The 21,005-nt window shown below is 45.4% G+C and overlaps 1 protein-coding gene across 1 annotated transcript in view; it reads right to left on the bottom strand.

Annotated features, from left to right (window-relative positions):
* Nucleotides 1-13,090, bottom strand: part of CXCL14 (C-X-C motif chemokine ligand 14) — a 30,978-nt gene extending 17,888 nt beyond the window's left edge. Inside the window, exons 1-2 of the mRNA XM_063928720.1 lie at nt 12,791-13,090; nt 12,256-12,361 (exon numbers count right to left, since the gene is read on the bottom strand). Of these exons, the coding sequence (XP_063784790.1) occupies nt 12,256-12,361; nt 12,791-12,854 (170 nt within the window). The 5' untranslated portion in view covers nt 12,855-13,090. The remainder of the gene's footprint in view (nt 1-12,255; nt 12,362-12,790) is intronic.
* Nucleotides 13,091-21,005: the final 7,915 nt, after the last annotated feature.

Genomic DNA, 21,005 nt, shown 5'->3' with positions numbered 1-21,005 from the left:
CCCCGGTGAGCCCTTCATGCCCTAGTCCGACACTGATCTCTCTCCAAACTTTGATACAGCTACCCCTGAGAGCAGGGCCGGATCTTGACCTTGTGGCGCCCTTGGTGAAAAAAATAGGGGCGTGGCTTCATGGAAGTATTGCCTCCAGTACTGTGCCCCCTGTAGAGTTGTGCCCCCAGTAATATTGCCCCCAGTAGTGTGCCCCCTGTAGAGTTGTGTCCCCAGTAGTATTGCCCCCCAGTACTGTGCCCCCTGTAGAGTTGTGCCCCCAGTAATATTGCCCCAGCAGTGTGCCCCCAGTAGTATTGCCCCCAGTACTGTGCCCCCTGTAGAGTTGTACCCCCTATAGAGTTGTGCCCCAAGTAATATTGCCCCCAGTAGTGTGCCCCCAGTAGAATTGTGCCCCCAGTAGTATTGCCCCCAGTACTGTGCCCCCTGTAGAGTTGTGCCCCCAGTAATATTGCCCCAGCAGTGTGCCCCCTGTAGAGTTGTGCCCCCAGTAGTATTGCCCTCAGTACTGTGCCCCCTGTAGAGTTGTACCCCCTATAGAGTTGTGCCCCCAGTAATATTGCCCCCAGTAGTGTGCCCCCAGTAGAATTGTGCCCCCAGTAGTATTGCCCCCAGTACTGTGCCCCCTGTAGAGTTGTGCCCCCTAGTTGCGCCGCTTACAAAAATTTTTTTTAAATACAATCCCCACTCCTGCTTCCCAACAGCTGATGCCCTCTGTCTACGGCCGCTGGCGCCGCTCCTTGGATCAATGGGAGAGACGTCATGACGTCTCTCCCATAGCACTGCATAGACACTAGAGGTCAATTATGACATCTAGGGTCTATGTGCCACTCCCACAATGCAGTGCGGTGCGCGATGACTTCATCGCGCACCGCATCTACACAGCACCGGGTGGCACCAGTAGCGGATCTTGCCACGGCAGCGGCGCCCTCCGGAAGGTGACGCCCCCCGTGCAAAAATCCTGTTTGCCCGTAGCAAGATCCACTACTGCCTGAGAGTGATAATATAGGTCAAGTACAATATTCCTTGTTTGAAACACACAAAAAAAAACTAAATGGAACCTTTGAACCCTTATAGGTTATTATATGCTGCTCACAAGCTTTAAAAATATTTGAAACTGTACTCTTTCAATATTGTTCCTCCATTAATATCAGAACGTTGATCTCTATTCAGGCATTTCTTGCATTTCATTTTCTCTTTCTTTTTTTTTTTTAACCAATTGTAAACTATATTTTAATTGCTTGAAAAGCAAAGCTGGCCTATTAATAGCTTCCAGGTTTTAAAAGTTTACATAGGATCACTCAATCTTAAACTTGAGCAGCTTATATTACGCAGAAACAGATCTGCCAAATGGTTTGCCTTCTTTATTTTCATAAAAACATGAATACAATATTTTGGGTGTTTTCTTCGTTCATTTTTCTGTCTTGTAATTCTAGACACTGTGAGAGATCCAGGAACATCAAAGTTTTTATTGGAAAACACAAAATTAATTTCAGGGCGCGGAAACTAGAGCCTTAGGGTTGAAGAAAATGCAAATATTTCCAGTAGAACCTGATATTGTATGGAAGAGTATTAATGTGGCTCAGTGATAATCACTTTGGTAACTTACGCCCAATACAGAAAGTTATATCTGTAATCAGTAGAACATATTAGATTATTGGTAAACAAGCTATTCTGTGGAAGCACAGAAGAGAACAGCAGCGGGATGTAATGGAGTATGAGATCACCGGAGGTGCGGGATACTGGCCGGTGTCAACAGTTTTTTTTAAAGGGGCAAACACAAGGTAAAACCATACCTTGTAAGTGACTCCATTACATCCTGCTGCTAGAGAGGAATTCAATTGTGGGTGAAGGGGGGTGGATTGCCATTGCCGCAGTGTTTAAATGCCGGCAATTGCAGCCCAATTTGCCCCATTTGCCTTGCCTAATTCACCTTAAAGTGTTCGCTACCCTTTGGGGTAGTAAACACTTTTGAGAGAGATCCCGCCACCAAAAAGTGGGGTGGGTGGTTCGGGAAATCAGCAGGGCAAACAAGTCACCAGCAATTGAATACCGCCCCATAGGTTGGTTCCCTATGTATAATTATCACAACAAAATGTACCTCTCTAAAGGGACAATTCATCAATGTGAATAGGCCTGTTAAACATATGGGCATAGTAGTTCTTTATAGATGGCATTGCCTATAGAAGCCTATGAGCGTCTAACAGCAAAGTGGACCGGGGAAAGAGTGGTAGGATCCCGCCCTGACAGTGGGCATTAGCGCACGTGCAGGCAGCTGCATATTACTTCACCTGAGTCATAAACCCGTTATCACAAAAACTGGTATTTGTTGTTCCCAGAGTAGAATCAGGAGTGTCTTGGTTGACAGCACTATGATGCAGGAACTGTTGAGGATGGATATAGGTCTTTCTCATAGGTCAAGTCGACACGTAAGATGCAGGAATAGCACTAGGAAGACAGTCCTGGAGCACACAGGAATGAAATAGCTGGAATAGCTAGACGACTAGATCAGATAGGACTGATAGCTGCAGGAGAATATGACCGGGCTGGAACCGGATTGATGATACAGTTGAGGACTGGACCGGACTGTGCCAAATAACTGGAACAGCAGAGGACTGGACCCGACTGAGCCGGATAACAGGAACAGCTGAGGACTGGACTGCGCCAGATAACTAGGACAGCTGAGGACTGCGCCAGACTGCGACTGGTCTGACGTATAGCCGGTTTACTGGTAGATTCTAGCCAAACTGGACTGGCAGAGTACAGAACCAGGCGGGGACCAGATTAGCTTCTTAGCCAGGCTGGGATTGGCGCAGTATAGAACCAGGCTGGGACCGGATTTGCTTCATATCCAGACTGGACTGGCTGAGTACAGTTCTGGGCTGGGAACGCATGAGGTTCTTAGCCTACTGATATGTTTTATTTATTTTTGTAGTCTGGGAGAAAACTATAGTAACTAGAGAAATCCCCCACACAGAGGGACAACATAAAAACAGATAGGACACTATTTCACAATCAAACATAAGGGGTTATTCAGAGTTGGTCACAGATTTTGCTATTCGTAGCAGAAAAACTGCGCCCACTCAAATCACATGCTGAAGGCCTTCCAGCACAGGGTAAGTCTCTGCACCGCGATGCTACCGCAATTCAAATGAGACCGCATCGCAAAAACTGCAAATAGAGGTTGCATGGCTGCATAGGCAGGGGCACCGCTGCCATGTTTCCAATCACAGGAAACGCAGGCGACGTCATCGGCAGGCCCATAAATGGCTATGACGTAGCTGCATTTCCCGCCACCTTCACCCACCCCTCAAGGCTGCATCGCTGCCGCTGGATGCCTGTCGCCTGTCAATCATGATGCAAATGCATCCTTCCTTCATCATGATAGCGGGCACACTGCAGCTGAAAGTCGGCTGTTTGTGATTTTCAAGATCCATGGTCAGCAATGCTAAACACTATGCCACTGTGCTGCCTCAGCTAATTTTGAGGGGGGAAAACGGTTGAGAAAAATCATCATCATTGCTTTAAAAGTATTCCCAGAAAAACTTTTGTAGAAGACATTTGGCTTTAGTATAATCATAAGGAAGCCGCACACCAGCTGTGCCTGACCAAATGTAGGTCATCTGCAGTCAAACATTTGGGAGAACTAGCACAGCAACAGGAACTGCAAAAGGCAATCTATAAAGTAAACAGCTCGGTCATTAATTTTCATTTGCAAGATGTGCCGGCGAATTTGCACTTTCTCCATTTAATGTGGATTATCTGATTTGGTGTCTTCTATTACCGCAATCCTACAGCTATCACACATGTATTGTCTGCTGCTGAGTAACAGGATGTGCCAGTTTGTTCTACCTATTCACTTTGTTGCGCTGCGTTTTTGTATGGAAGCTCGCGTTTCACGGTTCCTTCCAAACAATCAATACAAAGTGTTGTATAAAGTTTCATAATACAATGCACATCAAAGGCATCACTGAAGTTTCACAACCCATGATACTGTGATGAAAGAAATCTCTATTTAGTTTATAGAACTCACTGCATAAAAAGCTGTATGTGTCCTGAATGGCTTTATCTGGTATGCCTCATTGCATTTTATAATAGTTTACTCAATAGTTTTTCTCTTATGGGTGGTCATTCCGAGTTGTTCGCTCGCTAGCAGTTTTTAGCAGCCGTGCAAACGCTATGCCCCCTCCCACTGGTGTATTTTAGCTTAGCAGAAGTGAGAACGAAAGGATCGCAGAGCGGCTACAAAAATTTTTTGTGCAGTTTCAGAGTAGCTTCAGACTTACTCAGCGCTTGCGATCACTTCAGACTATTCAGTTCCTGTTTTGATACCACGAACACGCCCTGCGTTCGCCCAGCCACGCCTGCGTTTTTCCTGGCACGCCTGCATTTTTTTCGAACACTCCCTGAAAACTCTCAGTTGACACCTAGTAACGCCCACTTCCTGTCAATCACTCTGCGGCCAGCAGTGCGACTGAGAAGCTTCGCTAGACCTTGTGTGAAACTACATCGTTCTTTGTAATAGTACGCATGCACAGAAGTGACTTTTTTTGCCTGATCGCTGCGCAGCGAACGAAAGCAGCTAACGAACAACTCGGAATGACCCCCCTAGACGTGATTTTAACTTGAACATATTGCACAAAATCAATGGTAACTATGTCTGCAAGCAAGAGAAAACAAATAAATTGTAGCTGGGATAAAGGCGGGACAGGTGGGAGGTATGGTCATGGGGGACATGCATCAAGCCTTGGAGAAAGATAAAGTAGAGAATTTGGCCAAAGCAACCAATCAGCGGCTGTCTGACCATGCTAGATAAATGACAGTTACATGCTGATTGGTTGCTTTGCACAACTCCTCCACTTTATCTCTCTCCAAGGCAAAATCGTGTCATCGTGGTCTCACCCCCTGTCTCACAATGCCAGTAATATTGGCATTGTGTGGTGGGGGCGGGGTCATGATAATGAGGTCATGCAGACACGCCCCCAAAGTACCGCCCCTTATTCAGCATCACGTTCTCCCACCATGCTGTGCCGCACCCCATGCTGTGCAGACTTGGCTGCCTCGCTAGAATGTCAGAAAGCCCAAGAAGAAAAGGCCCATGTGCAGGCTCAGTCTGGGCCCCCTCCTCTCTAGCTAGGTATTAGGGTCCCTAGGGGACCCTAGCGCTGCCCCAGAGTCTACAGCGCATGTGCAGTTCTCCAGGAAAATGGCACGGCAGCAAAATAACTGGGAATATGACACCGTGCCATTTTCCCAATGATTTTTCTACTGCGCTGCTGCTGCGCCGCAGGACTCCAGAGGTTAAGTATTAAAAATAATTGGTGTAGAGTGTGCGGGGTAGGCCCCCCCGGGGGTCCGTGTGCACCGCACACACTGCAATCATTATTAATACGCCAGTGTCGGCAAGTATGTAAATGCTTTTTACCATATCGATCTGAATTTTACACAGTTTTTCTTAGAAGATATAGTGATCTCTTATTGTAGCATACTGGGTGGCACTGAGGTCTTGAATTACATTCCCACCTAGGCCCTATCTGTGCAGAGTTTGTATGTTCTCATGTCTGTGTGGTTTTCCTCTGAGTGCTCCAGTTTGATTTGATTCTGACTATATTAACCCATGTATGTATGAGTGTGTGTACACGTGGTAGGGAATATAGAATGTAAGCTCCACTGGGACAGAGACTGATGTGAGTGACTTTGGGGGTATCCTATTACCCGCAGTAATTTGCTGTACAAACAAAATGGGGTTTTATTGTGATGGTGAATTCATCTATCCAATTAGAGCCTGGTGATTTTGTGCGGCAAATGACCCTGTATCGCACATAAACACAAAGGGTCCGCAAAAATGCCACAGACCTATGTTCTTTCGCGGCACCTATCGCGGGAAAAAAATGGTAATTTAACGGGCATTTAATTAGCCTTCCATAAGCGCCAGCTGCGGGGATAATAGGATAGCACCCGTCGCGCCAATTAGCTGCAATAAATTTCTGAGGCTAATTGGATACCGCAATAAATATTAAATACCAAATCATTCCGCAGTGGAATGTGTGTGTGCTATATAAATAACTGTTAATAAACATGCTGGATTACGTACAGAATATGTTTTTATTTAGGTCAATCTAATGGGAAAATATGCAAAATATAGGAACATTCTGCTTTTTTTGTATCATTTACACAGCACAAACCCATTAATTTCCCGGTTATAATCAGTTCTCTGGAGAATTATGGAACCAAATTTGTTTCTTTGTTTTAAATTTAAAGGAATGAAACGCTGGGTCCACAATAAACTTATTAGACTTTTGCTTGAATTGTCTAAATTGCAGTTCGTTAATGGTTGCTATGGTTATGGAGCAGATTTGCACCTTTGTACCATGTTGGTAAGTACCAATCTCTCAAGCTATATTTGAGTGCAATATTTTCATAACAAAATCGAAATTAAAAACAAACTACAACCTGTTTCACAAATGTCGAAGAAAACGTGTGTCATCCACTAGCTTATCTTGGCATAAGATTTTATTTACATTTATAATTAAGTAATATTTTGCAGAGTGTAATTTGTAGCAAGTGACTACTCCCTTTCCCAGTAAGAAAACAGGTGCTGTCTGTCTCAGTCTTCTCCCTCTGGCTTGATCCTGGCACCCGTGAAGTTTAAAAGGAAAACATCACTGTCATCTAATACAATGTAAAGGCTATATGTGTCACACAAAGGGATCTCCCAGCTGCTTTAATTCCACTGTTCAAAATTACCTTGAAATTATATATACTCCTGGTGGCACTTCATGGACTTTCAATCAAACAAGAAAAGATGGGAAAATGTATTATCCAATGTTTCAGCTTATTAACAAACTATCTTCTGGTATCCCTGATGACAGTTTGTAAATAAACCAAAAGGTTGGATAATACAATCTGCTATATTTTCTTGTTTGCTTGAATGTCCATCAAGGGATAAGAATGTGCATTATGCTATTAGGTACTTTAGAGGAGAGCCAGACATAAATGTGCATTATATATATATATATATATATATATATATATATATATATATATATATATAGTGTATATACCCAAAATACAGTTGCACATGCACACTTTAGGCACTCTGACAATTATTAAACATCTATTGAACACTACAATACTATATATTCTCTTTAAAAAAATGATTGTTAATTTAGTTAGTTTAAGAACCTAGTTTAAAGTGTACCCTTCATGTGGCATTAATCAAAATCCACAGGAGTACAATCAAGCAATTTAGTAGGAAGTAGTAGCCGTACTGCTGCTCTGGGGGAGCAATTCAGGGAGTACACCCCAGTGCCCTGTAGCTACTAGCACCCCACTCTTCTGTTTTGTCATTGCTAGGGGAAACAGCAGCTGGAGTTTTTAATGTCAACAGTTTTCTGTCTGCAGTGTCAGACTGGGGCATGTAGGGCCCACCGGGGGAATACAGTGGTATGGGCCCATGTTTAAGGGTGTGGCCAGTCTCTAGATTGGGTGTGCCCAGCCGCCACATTGGTTTGCCTACCCATTTTACATGCATTGGTCCCCTAGATAAATATATACAGTAAATACTGCAGTGCATGCATGATAATGTACTAGATTAGTTAACAGCACAGTCTGGAACCTGATCCCTAGAGAAGGGGGTGGGCCCCCAGGCAGTAGGGCCCACCGGTGGTTTCCCCTGTACCCCTGTGTGCCAGTCCAACCCTGTCTGTCTGTCACAATGAACAAACAAGAGCATTGGAAGCTGTTAGCTAGATGCCCCTTACAGCTCCTGATAGATCTCCAGCAGGTAAGGAGCAGAGCTGGGTCCCAGGCAGGTATTGGTCAGGTAGTATGACGAGAGCAGTGATATACATTAGACTCAAGGATGGCCTCTCTAACAAAACTATATTAGCTATACAGTCACCACCAAAATGTATTCTGCTTTATATACTATGGCTGAGGTAGGTGGTATCTGGATGATAGATAGCCAGTGTCTAGTTAGACAGTCAATAGATAGACACCATATGTTAGACAGACATTAGGTCGACAGGATCAAAAGGTCGACATGAAAAAGGTAGGCAGTACAAGAGGTCAACAGGGTCAAAAAGTCAACATGAAAATGGTCAACATAAAAAAGGTAGACATAGGGTTTTTTAAAAATTTGACATGTTTTTGGACTATTTCATACCTTCTCTATCCATGTCGGCATAGAGTTGGGTACAAATATTGTGGCGAGCGCAGCGAGCCCCACGAGGGAATGCCCTTCTACAATTGGGGGTCCCAGATGACAAAACTATCCGCGCAAACCACAAAAATGCAAAAAAAAAAATGGTGTCTACCTTTTTTTTTGTGTCGACCATTTTCATGTCGATTTTTTGACCTTGTTGACCTTTTGAACCTGTTGACCTTTTGTACTGTCTATCTTTTTCATGTCGACCTTTTGCCCCCTGTCGACCTTCTTACCCTGTCGACCTATTGTCTGTCTAACATGTGGTGTGTATCTATTGACTGTCTAACTAGACACTGTCTGTATCTATCATCCCACACCCGAGGTAGGTCAGGACCCTGATTATCAGGTTGCAGTGTACTGGATCTAAATAAGATTGAGATATGCCCAGACTGAGGCAATGTCTCCCCGTACATTTATATGTTGCAGTAATGAATATTAGTTAATATCAAATAATAGTTTTATGTCTCAGCAATGTCACTAGTTCCTAGTGAAGTCATAGGTCGTCTACTGAAAATCCCTGATTCAGACCACAAATATTGCTGCTTCTACAGCGTAGTAATTAGGTACAATTTAGGTGCAGTAAGTATTTATAGCCTAAAGGTGTCACTGCTGAGGCTGGAGGAAAGGTTTGGCTGCAAACTATGTTGGAGATTTATCAATGCTTGGAGAGATAAAGTGGAGAGAGATAAAAGTACCAACCAATCACCCCCCTAATTGCCATGTTACAGGCGGTGTTTGAAAAATGACAGGAGCTGATTAGTTGGTAGTTTATCTCTCCCCACTTTAACTCTCTCCAAGCTTTGATAAATCTCACCCTAATAATTGTGTAGTAGTATATATAATTATTTGCCCTGAGGCTGGAAGGCAATCGTATTGGCGTACTGATGTTGTCTAATGATGTGGCAGGAGATGGTCCTGTTCTATCACTAGGAAACCTAAGCAGTCACCTAGGCTGGAAGGGTTTAGGGAGGTGCCTAAATCACGGAAAAATAACATACTGCTAAATGTTGGTAATGGTAAGGGAGCGCCAGACACCCAAGAGGATTAGCCACTGCTCCATACAATATCGGAAGGATGTGCATGTGCGCAGGTCAGCGTATCATAGGGAGCAAGTTGGTCCAATGCAGAGCTCCACTGAAACCTACAGAGCAATTGTAATATATATCCCCTCATTTACCTAAGGGTAAGGCTGATGTTATTATATATGCAGCCACAATGTCCATGTGTGTGTATGTATGTTTGATGCATCCTGTCAAATGGATATGCTGATGAAGTGTTAGATACAATCTGCTAAAGACTGTATCTAATAAACTGCTAAATATGTTATATTTGCAGAATAAACTATTTTGGTCCATTTTGCATATAGCCCAAAAGGTTGAACTGATCCTTTAAATGGAACCAAAACCGGACATTGTAAGCGCTATAGGAAGTATATATTAAAAAACATGCTACATAGAATTCTTCATACACAGAGCTGAAACAGCAGCCTAACGAGTAGTAGTTAGTTACTGTGAATCACGATGGGGTAAATTTACTAAGATGGGAGTTCGATTTAACCCTACAGATTCTACTTCTCTTTTATCTAGCACCTTCTAGAAGATAATACCCGTAATCTGATTGGTTGCTATGGGCAACAGCCATCTAAAATAGAACTCCCATCTTAGTAAATTTACCCCAGTGACTGAAAAAGGGGTTACAACAGACTTAGGGGTACATTTACTAAGCAGTGATAAGAGCGGAGAAGTGAGCCAGTGGAGAAGTTACCCATGGCAACCAATCAGCACTGAAGTAACATCTATAATTTGCATACTATAAAATGATACAGAGCTGCTGATTGGTTGATGGAGATATTACTCCACTGGCTCACTTCTCTGCTCTTATCACTGCTTAGTAAATGTACCCCTTAGGGGTCTATTTACTAAGCCTTCTGTGGAGATAAAGTGAACAAAGATAAAGTACCAGCCAATCAGCTCGTAACTGTCATTTTTCAAACCCAGCCTGTGACATGGCAGTTAGGAGCTGATTGGCTGGTAATTTACCTCCGTCCACTTTATCTCCATCCACTGCTTAGTAAATAGACCTCAGAGTCTGACGACCAGAGAACAACAGATTTATATAACAAGCAGCAGCATCATACTCAAGAAAATAAATGGAAAATAGAAGGTCATTTTTGAGTATACATATTACAAAATGGTTTGGTTTGCATTGCTATAACTAGCATATGTATAGCAAGTTCAAGCTAAACTTTCATTTTAAGAATTTAGTTATTAATAAGAATACATTTCATTGTTTGTTTTTTTTCCTTGAAAGCCACTTACTCTAGCTAATATAGCTGAGTTCCAATCCCAGGACTCCTGTATACTGCACAATACCCCCTTCCTGGCCAAATAATAGAACACGATGCTAAAATTATTTTCTGGCTTTAAGACCCTTACCTTAAAAATGATAAGTACTTATATATTGCATATCTGTAAATTTAAGTTAGATGTACGTAGACTTGAGTAAAGAGAACAAGATATATCACCAAGTAAGACTGACTGATGTGAAGGAGTCTTTTAGAGATAACGTGGACCAAAGCACACATCAGACCCTAACTAGTAAAATAATATATTTTAGCCACATTGTTGTGATACTGTCCCTTTGAAGCTATTTTAGATAAGTAAACATTCTTATTTTAAAAATGGATAAAGTTAATATCCCATAATATGTACAAAATTAAATGCTATATTTTTTCTATGTGTTTCTAGCAAGTGTTTGTTCTCAGATTCAGTGTCCTACTAATATAGCTGAGTTCCATCCTGATACTGCACAACAACCCCCTTTATGGTAAAATAAATTGAAAATGATGTGAAAATTATTACTTGGCTATAAAACAGTCACTTTAAAAAATGTGATGTACTTATATTTTTTTGTGTATCTGTAAATTTAAGTTGGATGTTCTTAAACTCGAGTGAAAAGAACAAGATGTATCACCATGTAAGACTGACTGATGTGAATGAGTCTTTTAGAGATAAAGTAGACCCAAGCACACATCAGACCCTAACCAGTAAAATAATATATTTTAACAACATTGTTGTGATACTGTCCCTTTGAAGCTATTTTAGACATGGGGACCACCTTCTTTTAAAATTAATCATTTTAATCTCCCATGATATGCACAACATGAAATGCTAGACTGTATTTGTTTTGTGGGCAAATGTTTGTTCTTGGATTCACAGTGCCTACTAATAGCAGAATGCAGAACTGGGAGATTTGCAGAATTTGTAGAAATGAAGGTGTATACAAGGGGAAATAAAAGTAATTTTACTTAACGATCACCGTGATATCGTAACTTAGTGATGAGCATTATAGAAGCTTTTAGCATCACCACCTAACTGAAACAGTGGGTCTTTAATAAGCATTTAAATGGTACTTTATAATTACTAGAACAATGTCTATCATCCTTATTGTTTATAACATGATAGAAGCTCAAATTTCATTGTTTTAGGTATAATTTTTGCTTTTAATTAAATAGCTAAAAGCTCATTAAGAAAACAGGGTACCTGATTTGGCAAAACATCTGCTGGGTTCCTGGCACATGACACTAGTATGTTAAGGGTCTTACTACTCACCCCATGTTATAATGTGTGGGTGTGTAATGCAGAATTAATGCATAAGCCCCATTATTTCTGTAAGGGGTTTAGCAAACTGGAATCAATTTTTGCTTGCGATAGATAGATAGATAGATAGATAGATAGATAGATAGATAGATAGATAGATAGATAGATAACAATGTATAGAGGGTAAAGAAGTCTAAAGTATATCACAAGTTTAAGGGGGACATTTACTAAGCAGTGATAAGAGCGGAGAAGTGAGCCAGTGGAGAAGTTGCCCATAGCAACCAATCAGCACTGAAGTAACATCTATAATTTGCATGCTATAAAATTATACAGAGCTGCTGATTTGTTGATGGGGCAACTTCTCCACTGGCTCACTTCTCCGCTCTTATCACTGCTTAGTAAATGTCCCCCTAATAAGAGTGTTAAAATGTTACATACATAATCATCTTTTCCTCGCAGAATGGGTGTCGGGGTTTGATTTCCAGCTTCTGCACCTCTGTGAATCTTATTTTGGGACCCTTTCTGGGACACTTGCATTTCAACCCTGGAGAGAAGAAAAGGAGAAGAACTAGGGCATCAATCCAGTAATACAAAGTTATTCATGACTTAAACAGGTTAAAAACCAACATCAATATTTGCATAAATGTACGCAATACAGCATAACACACACATAAAATAAATACATGCATTATGCAATTGACAAAGCATTTAGTATCAATTAATCTATCAATGCCATCCATTATAAACGGAGTGATTTTCCACGCTGTATACCAGCTAATGCATTCAAAGTTATGAATAGAACAAGTTCACCTAGTTTAGGAGTAATATTAAACATTAACAGGAGAATACACAAAACTAAGATTTAATACAAAATATATACAAAATAGTTAAATGCATTGATATACATTATAGCTGCAAAGTCATATTTGGGCATTTAGTGGTTAATCCAAAAGAAGAATATTGAAAGCCTCACCTTCCACGTGTAGTGTGCAGACGGCTATAAGGAGCAAAAGAAATGCCACTGACAGGAGTTTCATGTCCCAAACCCTACAGTGTTATTTATCAACCTCAGATCAGCTTCACTCTGTCCCCCTGTGCAGTCTCCAGTGGCTCTGTGTGTGCTGAGCGCAGGGAAGCCTCTCTTTCCAGATGCCCCTACTGCCTTGATTGTGAACCACCTCCAGTCTGAGACTTGCCTCTTTTAATAGAGATCCTACAGCCCAGGGTACAGAGTCATTAGCATGCATAGCAACCAAACTACTCACTACAATTTCCTCACTCTGTGGAGGGTGGGGATTGCTAGCTTACCCTATCCTGTTCTGCCTGAATGGAGTGGCTGAAAAAAACACTGAGTGCTGTATGGTTTTTTTTTTTTGTAACTGATATATTTTAATTCCCTAAGGTGACTTTACGATGAATGAGCTTCCTCGTATAAATTGATGCGCCAGTTTTCTTTTTTCCAGGGCTCAAACATTAATTTTGTATACGTATAATAATAATCAGTAAATATAACAGTCTTCCAAACGTACAAATAAATCCGATATCGTACACTGAAATATAAGTCTGCTTTCTATGTTAGATTGCAAGCCTTTCGCTGCAGCAGCTCCAATGGGCAGACACAGAGCAAACATGCCATATGCTTTTGAGTGCAACCTGCACAGAGCTAGTAGCTTGTTAGTAAATACAGTATGTGATCTACGCGCTTGGTGTAAAATTATGGTTATGCCGCTACTCTGACCCACCTCGCGCATTACAGGGTCTATTTACTAAGCCTTGGATGGTGATAAAGTGGACGGAGATAAAGTACCAGCCAATCAGCTCCTGACTGTCATGTCACAGGCTGTGTTTGAAAAATGACAGGAGCTGATTGGTTGGTAGTTTATTTCTCTCCACTTTATCACCCTCCATGGCTTAGTACATCTCCCCCAATTTCTCTCACAATTTTATCTCTTGCCAAGCTTTGATAAATACCCTCCAAAATGAGACAAAAGAAAATGTCAACAGACAATTCATTATAGTATAGAATACTAATTAGTTGTTGGGTCCTTTATTAGGGGTATTCATAATATTTTGATTCATAAATGAATGATGCCTGGGTTTTCCATGACGTACATCCAATGCTTGGCTTTGGGTTAGATCTTTCTTTTCAGGAACAGATCTGAGACGGGATGCAGTCATGTGACCGGCACTCGGTCACCATGCCGATGACAGTTTCCGGGCAATCAAAATGCCGGCTGACGGAATGCCGACCCACAGGGACTATTCCCACTCGTGGGTGTCTACTATTGGTCTACAGTAAGTAGGCTGACATGGTTTCTAGGTCGACATGGTCTGTAGGTTGATATGTACAAGGTCGACAGGACAAAAGGTCAACATGGCTTCGCTCAAGGTTACCGTTCCCGATTGTAGTCCCGTGGATCGTAAAGCATGAAAAATTAAAAAATTAAAATAAAAAACTCATGTCAACCTTCTGTCATGTCGACCTAGAATATGTCGACCTAGAGACCATGTCGACATAGAAACCATGTCAACCTACTTAGTGTACACCAATAGTGGTCAACCTAGACATTGACGACCTAAAGGTGGGTACACACTAGTAGATATATCTGCTGATCAATTGATCTGCAGATATATCTATGGACGGATCGGGCAGTGTGTTGAGCATACACACTGCCCGATCCGTCGGGGACTGACATCATGAACTGAGCGGAGTCCAGCTGTCAATCACCGGCGGCCGCCGCAGCATGTGTACGGGCGGTCGGCGACCGCCATACACACACAGCGACGCGCCAATATATCGGTAGATATATTGGCTGTCGGCTGTGCTGCGGGGCCGACGCGATACGTCTGTGAATGACGGAGTTCACAGACGTATCGGCCGTACACACTGGCCGACGGACCCGTGATATATCGGCCGTTCAAGAGAACGGCCGATATATCGGCCAGTGTGTACGGGCCTTAAGTGTGTTCAACCTAGAGACCGGATACCAAATGTAATGCAGAAGTCTTTGCAGTAAGCAGGACAATGGGTGAAATTATGCCGTTGCTGTTGCACAGTGGCAGATTATGTGTGATTATTTGCTTTGACTACTGATGACTTTATTGCCACTACAAAGTCACCCGTGTGTACAAGCCTCACAGCTCATAAGGTCATCCTGCAGTTATACAGTGTGTGTTATCTGCTGCTCCTATGCTCTTTGCGTAAGTAAGGGAAATAAAATGTAAAATATCAGATACAGTACATTCCATAACATCAGATTACTGACCCATTGTCACTCACTGGATGCCATTCCCGCTGCGTGGAGAATTTATTTTAAGGCACTCTAAAACTATTTGCTAACTGCTTAAAATGCAAGGCAAGGACACTGATGCAATGCTATAAGAAGAACATGATAATAAATAGCTATGAATACACATGACTGGCACTCTCTCTCTCTCTCTCTACATAAATATACAGTACCTTGCAAAAGTTTTAGGCAGGTGTGGAAAAAATGCTGCAAAGTAAGAATGCTTTCAAAAATAGAAATGTTAATAGTTAAAATTTTTTATCAATTAACAAAATGCAAAGCGAATGAACAGACGAGAAATCAAATCAAATTAATATTTGGTGTGACCATTCTTCGCCTTCAAAACAGCAAAAATTATTTTAGGTACACTTGCACAAAGTCAGGGATTTTGTAGGTATCCGGATGATAGGTCAACAATGAAATGGTCGACAAGCAATAGGTCGACACCAAATGGCTGACATGCATTAGGTCGAAATGGTCAAAAAGTCGTCATGGTCAAAAGGTTAACATGTCAATGGTTGATGCATGGAAAGGTTGACATGAGTCTTTTGGATTTTTTTTATTTTATTGTCAGGACTTTTTCATACTTTACCATCCACGTGGACTACAATTGGGTATAGAAACCTGTGCCGAGCGAAGCAGAGCACTAATTGGAGGTCAACGTGCTGAAAGGAACATTTTGACACCAAAAGAAAAACATTAAAAACTCATGTTGACGAGGGGCGTGGTCTGACCTTGCTGAGGGAAAGGCCTGTCCCTCTGGAGCTCCTGCACAGGGCACTCATTGCAGCCTTCCCCTGCACTCCCGGGGAGCGGTTACTATCCAGGGGACGCCCTGCTCTCCTCCCTCACCCCTCGGCAGCGATGCGGAGCCGGGGACCATGCTTGGTGATCCCGCAGGTTGCGGCCTGCCCGTCCACCCGAAGCTGGGCCCTAGATTTCCAGCTGCACCCGCCGCGGACTTCCGGAACGGAGGAAGCCACGGTGCTGAGACTTTCACCGCCCGCCGGGACTGCCGTCGCAGGGACCACCAGGTACGAGCACTCTGCTGCGGCCGCAGCTCTTTCACACCCGCCCGGCACCTGTGCCTCCTTGTAGCTGCCGTGGCTGTAGTAGTACCACTTATACACACAATGAAGCCTGTAGTAGTGACGCTTACACACGCAAATGCCCCCTGCAGCAGTGACACACACGTAACGCCCACTGTACCAGTGACACACACGTAACGCCCACTGTACCAGTGACACACACGTAACGCCCACTGTACCAGTGACGCTCTCACACGTAACGCCCCCTGTACCAGTGACGCTCTCACACGTAACGCCCCCTGTAGCAGTGCCGCTCTCACACGTAACGCCCCCTGTAGCAGTGCCGCTCTCACACGTAACGCCCCCTGTAGCAGTGCCGCTCTCACACGTAACGCCCCCTGTAGCAGTGACACTCTCACACGTAACGCCCCCCTGTAGCAGTGCCGCTCTCACACGTAACGCCACCTGTAGCAGTGACGCTCTCACACGTAACGCCCGCTGTACCAGTGACGCTCTCACACGTAACGCCCGCTGTACCAGTGACGCTCTCACACGTAACGCCCGCTGTACCAGTGCCGCTCTCACACGTAACGCCCCCTGTAGCAGTGACGCTCTCACACGTAACGCCCCCTGTAGCAGTGACGCTCTCACACGTAACGCCCCCTGTAGCAGTGACGCTCTCACACGTAACGCCCCCTGTACCAGTGACGCTCTCACACGTTACGGCCCCTGTAGCAGTGACGCTCTCACACGTAACGCCCCCTGTAGCAGTGACGCTCTCACACGTAACGGCCCCTGTACCAGTGACGCTCTTACACATAACGCCCCCTGTACCAGTGACGCTCTCACACGTAACGCCCCCTGTAGCAGTGACGCTCTCACACGTTATGCCCCCTGTAGCAGTGACGCTCTCACACGTTATGCCCCCTGTAGCAGTGACGCTCTCACACGTTATGCCCCCTGTACCAGTGACGCTCTCACACGTAACGCCCCCTGTAGCAGTGACGCTCTCACACGTAACGGCCCCTGTACCAGTGACGCTCTCACACGTAACGCCCCCTGTAGCAGTGACGCTCTCACACGTTATGCCCCCTGTAGCAGTGACGCTCTCACACGTTATGCCCCCTGTACCAGTGACGCTCTCACACGTTATGCCCCCTGTACCAGTGACGCTCTCACACGTTACGGCCCCTGTAGCAGTGCTGCTCTCACACGTAACGCCCCCTGTAGCAGTGACGCTCTCACACGTAACGCCCCCTGTACCAGTGACGCTCTCACACGTTACGGCCCCTGTAGCAGTGCTGCTCTCACATGTAACGCCCCCTATAGCAGTGACGCTCTCACACGTAACGCCCCTGTAGCAGTGACGCTCTCACACGTAACGCCCCCTGTAGCAGTGCCGCTCTCACACTAACGCCCCCTGTAGCAGTGACGCTCTCACACGTTACGCCCCCTGTACCAGTGCCGCTCTCACACGTAACGCCCCCTGTAGCAGTGACGCTCTCACACGTAATGGCCCCTGTAGCAGTGACGCTCTCACACGTAACGCCCCCTGTACCTGTGACGCTCTCACACGTAACGCCCCCTGTACCAGGGACGCTCTCACACGTAACGCCCCCTGTACCAGTGACGCTATCACACGTAACGCCCCCTGTAGCAGTGACGCTCTCACACGTAACGGCCCTTGTAGCAGTGACGCTCTCACACGTAACGCCCCCTGTACCAGTGCCGCTCTCACACGTAACGCCCCCTGTAGCAGTACCGCTCTCACACGTAATGGCCCCTGTAGCAGTGACGCTCTCACACGTAACGCCCCCTGTAGCAGTGACGCTCTCACACGTAACGCCCCCTGTACCAGTGACGCTCTCACACGTAACGCCACCTGTACCAGTGACGCTCTCATACGTAACGCCCCCTGTAGCAGTGCCGCTCTCACACGTTACGGCCCCTGTAGCAGTGACGCTCTCACACGTAACGCCCCCTGTACCAGTGACGCTCTCACACGTAACGCCCCCTGTAGCAGTGACGCTCTCACACGTAACGGCCCCTGTAGCAGTGACGCTCTCACACGTAACACCCCCTGTACCAGTGACGCTCTCACACGTAACGGCCCCTGTAGCAGTGACGTTCTCACACGTAACACCCCCTGTATCAATGACGCTCTCACACGTAACGCCCCCTGTACCAGTGACGCTCTCACACGTAACGCCACCTGTAGCAGTGACACTCTCACACATAATGCCACACAGTCACACATACATACATACATACTGTACGTACATTACACACATACACAGTCACACAGTATACAGTATACACACACACACTTACCTAAAGAAATCTGGCAGGCCGGGGATCTAACAGCTCATCATCCTGTGTAGCAGGGTGCTGCAGCCTGTTCCCGTGTAGCTCCACCCCCTTTTGGGTCCCTTGCAGCCACTGCAATGTCACAGGGGAGGGGAGGTGAGAGGAGGCTTTGTGCTGCGGTCCCTACCATTCTTTACAAGCAGCAGCTGTACTTCTTGAGTCTCTGGCAGCCTGGTCCACTCCATGTAGCTCTGCCCCATTAAGCCCCACCCCCTCTGTCCATGAGGATCCGCCCCATTTTCTGAACAAACACAATCAAGTGGGGAGGACTGGAGGCTTTCCTTGAAGCTGTCGGCGCCGTTGCCTGTCACACAGTGAGTGTGAAAGGGGCAGCAGCCGGCAGCAGCAGGGATGCAGAGCAGGGAGAGCGCCTCTCCGGTACCGGCGCCTACCTGCACTGCATCCCTTTGCTGAGCGGGTAGCGCCAGGACTGAGCGACGGCCATCTTGAAGATCCCACCTCCTGCATACCGGGATAGCTAACATCCACTGAGACTGTTCACTCACCATAGCAGCCTCCCATTGTGACCCTCCTTGCTACTCTCTCACTTTTGGGGCTGTGTGTCAATATATAGGACACATCTACACAACACAGCCTCTGCTGTAGCCTCTATATCTCTCCCCCCTACCCACCCACCGCAGGAGACTGTGAGAAATTCTTTGTGGGTCCCCCATACTGATGCCCAGGTCTCTTGCTGTTCCGTTCCTGACACCCCGCACTGGTGCACACCACCCGCTTGCTCCGGTGGACAGGTGACGGCAATAAGGAGTGTTGCTGGTGCTCCTGCCAGGTGTCCCCTGTCTGTGCAGGGACCCTATATCTGCAATGAATTAAAACCTCCATTCACAACCCTGTTCCGCGACAGCCTCCACCTCATGCCAGCTTCCTGCATGTCCTGCCCTGGTTTGGACAAAGTATGGCACTTACTGACGGGAGCTCAGCTGTAATTATGTGCTAAATCTAATACCATAAGCTTCGGGTGTTTCTTGCTATAGAGAAGTTACATTTCCCCCCCCTCCCCTCCATACCTGATAACTCCTCGGGTATACACAGCCATTGTAATACTGGTACCCGTGGTCTCCGTTTCTACTTTAAAGCATATTAAGTTTCTACATCATATGGTCCACCCCCTACAGGAGTCCTTACTCCCCTACATCGCTCTCGGCCCTTCCTGGGCCCGGCTCCAATATGCCTAAATATAAGAAATCCGGCCCTCAGAACCTTGTCTCCTACTTTAAAGCAAACCAAGTCTCTGGCCCGCAGAAACCACCCTCTCTGGGCGGTACTTCAGATGTGGACTCTCCCTCCCTCTACTAAAGCGACATCGCCGCTATTCTGGCGGAAATAAAGGGGTTCCGCCAGGCCATTGAAAACGAGGTAGGCACGGCGGTCTCTGGCCTGCAATCAAAGATAGCCGACGTTACAACCAGGGTCGACGCCCTTGAGAGGAAACAGGAGGAGATCATCAGCCTCCAACAGATGTCCGAGCAAGATAATATCCAAATTAATCGTGACTTTGTGTTACTCGCTGACAAGCAAGAAGATCTGGACAACAGTGGGCGCCAGAACAATCTTAGGGTCCGTAGCATTCCAGAAACAGTTGAACCCGCCCATCTTGAGGACTACCTGCTCCACCTCTTCCGCCCCTTCACTCCTTCTATACCTGATGAAATACTGCTTTTTGACAGAGCGCATCGAGCCCTCAAACCTCGCTCTCAGGCTTATGCGAGATGTGATCCTTCACTTCCACTATTTCAAGGCAAAAGACCAAGTCTACTCTGAAGCACGACGTTCCCCTGAAATTGCCTTTGAGGGAGCGAAACTGCTCATTTTCCAGGATTTATCTCCTGTTACCTTGGCTAAAAGACGTGAGCTGAGGGATATCACTAAAATACTACGAGACCATAATATTCGGTATTGCTGGGGCTTCCCTTTTAGCCTGCAAGTGAGTGCCGATGGCAAAACCATCTCGGCGCGTTCTCCTCACTCAGCTACAACTGCTAGCCCCCATATCCACCATGGCGAGTATATCCAAGGATGCCGATTCAACACCCTTACCTCAAAGAGCACTGAGAAAAGAATGGCAAACAGTTGGCCCATGCTCTACTTCTTCAGCAGTGACCTGAGTTTCCCACTCCCTTTTTCTCTAACGTCCTAGTGGATGCTGGGGACTCCGTAAGGACCATGGGGATAGACGGGCTCCGCAGGAGACATGGGCACTTTAAGAAAGATTTTAGGTTCTGGTGTGCACTGGCTCCTCCGTCTATGCCCCTCCTCCAGACCTCAGTTTGATACTGTGCCCAGACGAGCTGGGTGCTTTTCAGTGAGCTCTCCTGAGTTTGCTGATAGAAAGTATTTTGTTAGGTTTTTTATTTTCAGGGAGCTCTGCTGGTAACAGACTCCCTGCATCGTGGGACAGAGGGGAGAGAAGCAGCCCTACTCTCTGAAGCTAGGTTCTGCTTCTTAGGCTACTGGACACCATTAGCTCCAGAGGGATCGGTACGCA

This window comes from Pseudophryne corroboree, chromosome 6 (genome assembly GCF_028390025.1).
Source record: "Pseudophryne corroboree isolate aPseCor3 chromosome 6, aPseCor3.hap2, whole genome shotgun sequence".
Classification (NCBI taxonomy): Eukaryota; Metazoa; Chordata; class Amphibia; order Anura; family Myobatrachidae; genus Pseudophryne; species Pseudophryne corroboree.
This window is presented reverse-complemented; position numbering and strand designations above follow the sequence as displayed.